Here is a 7572-nt window from a genome sequence, read left to right as displayed (position 1 = left end):
CTCGGGAAGGCAGGACCTTGGAAGGACGGCTGGCAGGACCTCGGAAGGACGGCTGGCAGGACCTTGGAAGGATGGCTGGCAAGACCTCGGAAGGACGGCTGGCAGGACCACTAGGATACAGGACCGCCACAGGATTACAGGACCGCCACAGGATTGCAGGACCGCCACAGGATTGCAGGACCGCCACAGGATTGCAACACGGGAACACCATGGGAACACCACAGGAACACGGGAACACCACAGGAACACGGGAACACCACAGGAACACCACAGGAACACGGAGGCATCTGGAAACGCTAAGGAATCACAGAGGCATCTGGAACCGCTCAGGAAGGCTTTCATTCCAATAGAATGCAGGGAAGATCCGCCAGGGGATGCTGGGAGTCGCCAGGCTATATAGCTGAGCCGGGAATGCCAAAGCCAATAAGGAGGACGCTGGCCCTTTAAGGCTGGGAGAAGTCCGCGCGTGCCCCCCCTAGTGTCGGTAGCGCGCGACTGCAGGGAAGAAGCATGCGGCCTACAAGCCAGGAGTCAGAGTACAGACCAGAGCCAGGAGAGGTAAGTGAGGGCAGGGGGAGCGGGGACCGCGGCAGCAGGCACGGGTGCACCCGCAATCCACACTGAGGATCGTGGGTGTAACCGTGACAATAACAAGGTTCTTAGGTTCTTTGGGAACTCATAAGTGAGTTGATTCCCTCATCCAGTCACGTTAACAGTAGGCTATTTCTTGATGATGTGATAGGGGATAATTGCTCAGTGCACCTGCGCTGATGCATTTGCCAGACATGTTTGGGTAGGCTTGCAAGCTGTTCTGGGTCCATTTCTGTCCATTTTCCCTATTTCCCATCACTTTTTAGCCAATGTTGATTGCAGTTCACTGACTCAATTCCAATTTAGGTCAGTTTCCCACCATTGTTTGATGCTGGTAGGTTTGCCAAACCCTTATTTCGGTACCCACTCTTTTAGAATTGGTGCATTGACCGAGGCAGCCCGGGCTAGGTTATCAAATAAAAAGGTCATGTATATTTGTATATCTGTTGGTGGAGGGCCTGCTTCTTAAGTTATGTTTGTCCCGATTTATTTTGTTAATTTATATTTCTTTGATTTAGGTTCAACGCTTTGAGGCTTTTTTTTCCTAAGATGGTCGTTTCCCACGTGGTATGGCAGGTTGTACAAGGCCACTGAAAATGTTAGGGGGATAGTCAACTTGAGTATCTCACCTTTTGTCCGCTCTTTGTCAGGTGCCAATGCCAGTTTGGCAGTGACAATAACAGAATGATAAGGCAGGACAGGGTCCAAAGTTATTAATAAGTACTGTGACCAACCAACATTCTGCACAAAACACGAAAATGTGTGTATTTGTTAAGGATTGAAGGGGTAGGAGTTTACATTAGACCCATTTCACATACAGTATATGTTAGATCTTCAATTATTTGCATCACTTATTTTGAGCCACAATCACGTTTGGTCGAACACACATAACAGATGCAAGAAATAACTTACAAAGCCACAGGCTAGTAGATGGAGCTCAAGAAATGCTTAAACCCAGCTTTATATATGTATATATTGGAGATGTATACTGTTTATACATGACTTTATGATTTTTTTACATTAAAATATACAGAACTTTAAAGATGATTTCCAGCCTACTGTAGATGACTGTATATGTGCTCCACATTATTTGCTTCAACAGGTCCACAAACGTCTGGTGCACCCAGAATTCCATTCCACATATATCCACAGCTGTTGCTCATATGAGTGGCCTTCCACCTAGAGAATATTTCCCTTGATGATTCAGCTCTGTAAAGAGATGAGACTATCTAGGGACTGCCTGTAAAAAGATGAGTCATTAGACACTTTATCCTTTATCTCTCAACTTTCTGGGGAGTAAAGACACAAAACTGATTTAAACAAACTTCTTAAAGGAAACCTGTCACCACTTTTTTTACAAATACATATAGTGACAGGTTCCTATAGAGTCCTATTAACTAACTGACACCCTTCTTTAAGCAGAAAATTGTTTCCCTTACATCCACATAAACCAACTTTGTCTTATATTCCCTGGCATCGGAGGGGGTGTGTTCTGCTCATATGGCCCCTCCCATTAACTCCAGACCAGAGTGACATCATCACAGGTCCTTTAGCCTTTTAACATTAGTAAAGTGTACACCATGCATATATCACAGCAGCCTCCTTGGACTTCTACTTTTCCCCATCCTCCATGGATTTCTACTTGTCCCCATTTTATGCTGTTATTTCATGTGGTCAGATACATAAATGGGTTAGATGTTGCAGATGTTACAGGACCGTACATAATGTCATCCTGGTCACATGACTTTAAGTGCCCTAAGATGATGTAACAGAGCTCACTATACAGCAGTCGATCATAGCCCTGAGACCTGTCAATGAAGAACAAGGAGGCAGGGCAATGCAATTACATTTTAATATCCAGGATGCAATAATTGTAAATAACTCACAACAGGTGAGTTGCATATACGTTTACAAACTTATTTTTGCTACCTTGCAGCCATGGAAAGGAGTCATTTAGGGGCAATGCTTTTTAATCATAGTTTTGATAAAGCCTTTATTTTGGGTAGGTTAATTTGCATGACAGGTTCTCTTTAAATAAGGAAGAAAGGTTGGGGAAGAGGACACAACAACATATTTCTTTGAAAAATAAGATTAAAAGCTTTTCCTGAAAAGTATGCCAACCAAGAGGCGATGTAAAGTTAAAAACAGACAATCTTAGTTTTTTATTTGTCTGAAATTTTTTTTTTTTCAAATTTTAAACTTTTATTCACGAATAATTCTGTAAATTCTCTTCTCTTGACTGTATGTACTGCATAATTATTCGTGAATAAAAGTCTGAAATTTTTTCATAAATGTGTAATGTGTAATTTCTAAGTTGACAAAGAACATATCCTTGACATTAGATGATCCTAGGGTGGAAAGTAGAAATATAATTATCTGTGATGTAATATATCCCTACCTAATTGATTTTCTATTTTATTAAGCAATTTAGCAGGCTGTGTTGTTGACCATTGCTTTTGTCTGCTACCCCTCCATGCACATCTAAGCAACTGGTTTCTCATGGAAAACACATTTTGAAGGAATAAGGTTTTGTTGATACCAAACTGGGCACTTCCTTTCCACTGAAATCTAGAAACGTTCCTAAATGAGCCATGTAGGCAGAAACAATTTTCCCTTCACGATGCAAATAAAGAAAATGGGGAGCAGGATACAGTAATAAACTAAGGCAGCAATGAGTATTGTGTTACCATTCAGACCTAAATAGATCAAAACAAACCAATTATAGCTGCCATAGTGCATTTACACTGAAACCCCTGTGAAATTTCAAAATGTGGTCCTCACATTTGAGCCTTTGAGCCTGTTCTGGACTTCAACTCCCTCAGTGCAAGAACTCCCACTGATCCAGTGTTGATAACTTGTCACAGAAAATACCTGATGATGAAATCCAAGGGAATCCCTATAATGGTGGATGACTTTGCTACACTTGAGGCTCTGGGGCTTCATGGGAAATGACTTTATTTGACTAACAGGTTTTCTTTAGGGTGTGTATGCAACACCTGCAATCAGTAACCAGAACCTGGTGTCTTGCATTAAAACCGCACACTTAAAGTCCTCTTCCATTCCAGTTACCACTGCTGTGTCTCCTATTATGTCAGGTTGAATGATCACTGTATATGACCTGCAGCACTGCAGCAGGGATAATTATTCCCCCAGTATATTTGAAGTTGGTATAGATAAATCATGAAGAATTTGGAATGATTTGCTGAATTTTTTGATTTGTCCAAGGTCAGGAGATACACGGCAACCATACAGGTGAAGAACCTTTAGCCTGAAAAAAAATATAATTTCAATGAGACTTACTTCCTGGTAAGCTTGTGGTGGGTATATATATATATATATATATATATATATATATATATATATATATATATATATTATACAGAACAGCCAATGTAATCACAGCTGCAGTATAAAGCATGACCAAAAAAGATATAAATCAGAGAAATGTCCTGGCAATGAATACATTTATTAGGGGATCCTGGTTCTATACGTAACTTTATTAATGGGACCATATTCTAAATCTATAAATACTGGTGCTGTACATAAATTTGATAGATGGGTGCTGGTGTTGTAGTGGGTGGTGGGGCTGTATAAAAATGTATGAGGGGACATATTATGGGGGTGCTGTATAAAAAGACATCTTTTAGGGGATCTATAGATCAATTTATTGAATGATGTCTTTATAGTTTATAAAGACATTACTAGGGAACAGTCTTTCCTACTCTATGTGACTTATAGAGGACAGAGACCAAAAGGAGGCCTCCGTCTGCCAGTATAAGTTTATCAACACTATCAACCTATACTAAAAACATAAACTAACCTATGAAAAGCTTGAATGCTGATAAAGACCTGCAGTAATGTTGCAGGAAAAAAAAAAGTTTAGATAAAATTTATACAATTTTCCAATATATCTTCCGTATTCTAGACCTCTGCTTGCATGTTCCTGGTCATATAGGTGCACAGCCCATTATATCACACAGCTCTCTGTTATATAAAGAGCTGTGCACCTGTGTGACAATGGTCAGATTTCTGTCCACTGGAAGTAAGCACAGAGGGCGCGTTTATCAAACTTTTATTTTATTTTTTTTCTCTTCTATATGCGACTTTTTACTGCAACAGGTTTTCACTGTTGCTCCTGTTTCATCTCAACAATCCAGATGTGCACATCTGAATCTTTCTACAGAATGACAGCAAGCAAAGATCTAGAAAACCATAAGGAACTGATACATAGGGGGAAATTTATTGCTGCTTCTATGCCAATTTTTCTGGTGTAGAAATAGAGAAATAATTGCAAATTCCTGCGCATTGCAAGAATTTGCGAGTAAAATAGCGAACACGGCAACTCCATGCTATGTGGTTGCGAAGAGGGCGTAGAGAGACGAGGCGGCCAGTGGAGGGGACGCCCCATGCCTGCACTCTTTTGAAACACCAGCAAACTGGTTTATAAGAAAGTTAGAATTAGCAGCACATCTCTCACGTGACGTCACCTCCTTCTCCCAGAATTTAGCTGCCTGAAGTTTAGGGACTTTTTGTCCCCACACTCCGTTGTACTCCTCAGTCTTACACTGCACCATATTAATTATCCAGCATCAGACATATCGATTAAACTGGTTTTCACAAAGGCCCGTCTAGTTCTAGTCTGCACTGGTCTAAAGACTGACACATTGGGGGATATTTATCATACGCTCGTGCGCCAGCGTATGATAGCCCCGCCGCTGCAAATTCGCAGCCCGATACATGAAGAGGCTTCTGCCTCTTCATGTATCGGGCTGCCAGTTGCGCAGCGCTTATCCTACGCCAGGCAGGGCCTGGCATAGAAAGAAACGCAACCTGCGACTTTTCACGTATGAAAAGTCGCTGGCAGCAGCGAGTGCGCAGGCGCGGGGACAGTAACGCCCCCCGCTCGGCCGGCCGCATCCCCCTTCACGCCTCTTCACGCCCCACTGGCGTGAAGGTGGTGGATTGGGGAAAATAATCGCAAAAGCTAGCAATAAGCTAGCATTTGCGATTATTTCAGGGCCTCTGCGCCACTGGCGGTGCGCAGAGGTCCTGATAAATATCCCCCATTAAGGGTGTGGTAACACAGTACATTCCTGGACTGTTCTTGATGGGTTTTTAAACGCATGAGTTTTTGCATGTTACAATGCATTTGGCTGATTTGAATCTGTTTTTTGAAGAAAAACAAGTTCATGTTTGCTGCACTGCAGATTCTACTGTAGCAAAAATGCAACAAACCAATATTTTGCCACAGTTATATTAATACACTACATATATCTCAGAATATTTTCCGAAAACAGGTGTCTTCCCTTGTTAACATATACTTTATTACATTACCTTTTACAATTTTTGCAAAGCTTTTCAATGGCATCTGCTGTAATTTCCTTGCAGAAACTGAGTTTTAAGCATTCCAGGGTGGTGTAGCAGTAGCTCGCTATCAAGCATACCCTGCAACACATTATTCATACAGTATATCAGTTTTCAGTTTACATACTAGCTTTATGTTAGTGACACACTGGAATACATAGTATAGAGAGAGACAGACAGACAGACAGAGAGAGAGAGAGACAGACATAGATAGATAGATAGATAGATAGATAGATAGATAGATAGATAGATAGATAGATAGACAAACAAGGGAGAGTCCTGAGCAGCACAGCTGAAGCAGTGAGTGCAGTAGCAGGTGATTCCTTGGCCGAGAATCCCAAATATATCAAAGTGAAGAGGCAGCACTCCAAGTAGTGTTGAAAGGGGGTGAAACTTTATTCCATGAACCGTGATAGATAGATAGATAGATAAATAGATAGATGGATAAGATATCTATATTACAACAAATTTTTAGTCACTGAGACAAAATCAATATTGGCCTTCCATAGTCAATCAAATGCATTCATTGCTGTGATATACTTAACTGTTTAAAGGGGTTTTCCAGACACAAATCAGTATTGGAATACAGTATGTGCATAGCACCTAGCTGTGATTTTTCTGTGATGTCACACCTATAACCAAAATTCGGGGTCTGAATAGAAGTGGTACCACCTAGCAATGCAGGAAATCTGGGAGGGCTGGAAAGCGGCAGAGGAATCAGCAAGCTCCTCTTTGCACTCTTTCAGATAACTGAAAATATTCATCATGGCCGGTAAAGAGGAAGAAGCTGAAATAATTGGCTGTCTGTCATCAATATGCAAAGGAAACAGGGGGCACTTGCTCATAGATCCAGGCACTGTGACTGTGATATCTTATAGGTCTTAAAAGTTGCTTTAAGAAGTAAGGAGGCCATGGATAACAAATATAAGATTATCACAGTCACTGTGCCTGGATCTATAAGTATCACTCGTTTATCATGATGGATTTTGATTATAGATTTCCTTTAACCTTTAACTCCTGCATTGACAGACACAGACATTAGGTAAACTAACTAGAAAAAAAAATGTTGTTGAGAGAAAAGATTTTGTACTCACTCAAGATACTCACTATATAAAACCTGCTGGACCCCTGGAAAGCTGTTTAAACATACCTTGGTTAGTTAGTTAGTAGTTGCAGTACTTAAAAACAACCTTTCTCCTCTGCTCTGAGTGACTGCTGCAGTATCAAACCCAATGCCTGCTATAGCCTTTACCCACAGCAGAGGGGAGGGACTATGGAGCAGTAATTTGAGGATGTGCCTCTAATGCTCCAGGTCCACATATAATCCTGAAATATAAATGCGTCTTGCAGTCCTTCTGCTACTCAAAACGCACACATGCAGCTTAAACAGATTTCCAGCACTGTCAGAAGTTTTACATGGTCAAAACTGCTTGTAGGCTCCTTTTAAGTATAACTGTATCTTTGTGTCACAGGCTTTGGAAAGATGCACTGTTCAGGCATCAATACCATAGTAACTAATGTCCGCAGTCTTTCCATGCAATTAAAAAAAATGAAGAACAAAATACTGCATATGCTAAAAGTGCCCCCTCCGTTTTATCCACACAAGGTAGGAGAGAG

At 41.2% G+C, this 7572-nt stretch overlaps 1 protein-coding gene across 1 annotated transcript in view; it reads right to left on the bottom strand.

Moving 5' to 3' along the window:
* Positions 1-2424: 2424 nt before the first annotated feature.
* The window catches only part of LOC140131354 (uncharacterized), a 44592-nt gene continuing 39444 nt past the window's right edge, over positions 2425-7572 (bottom strand). Inside the window, exons 13-14 of the mRNA XM_072150886.1 lie at positions 5926-6036; positions 2425-3859 (exon numbers count right to left, since the gene is read on the bottom strand). Of these exons, the coding sequence (XP_072006987.1) occupies positions 3733-3859; positions 5926-6036 (238 nt within the window). The 3' untranslated portion in view covers positions 2425-3732. The remainder of the gene's footprint in view (positions 3860-5925; positions 6037-7572) is intronic.

The sequence above is a fragment of the Engystomops pustulosus genome, chromosome 1 (assembly GCF_040894005.1).
Source record: "Engystomops pustulosus chromosome 1, aEngPut4.maternal, whole genome shotgun sequence".
Classification (NCBI taxonomy): domain Eukaryota; kingdom Metazoa; phylum Chordata; class Amphibia; order Anura; family Leptodactylidae; genus Engystomops; species Engystomops pustulosus.
This window is presented reverse-complemented; position numbering and strand designations above follow the sequence as displayed.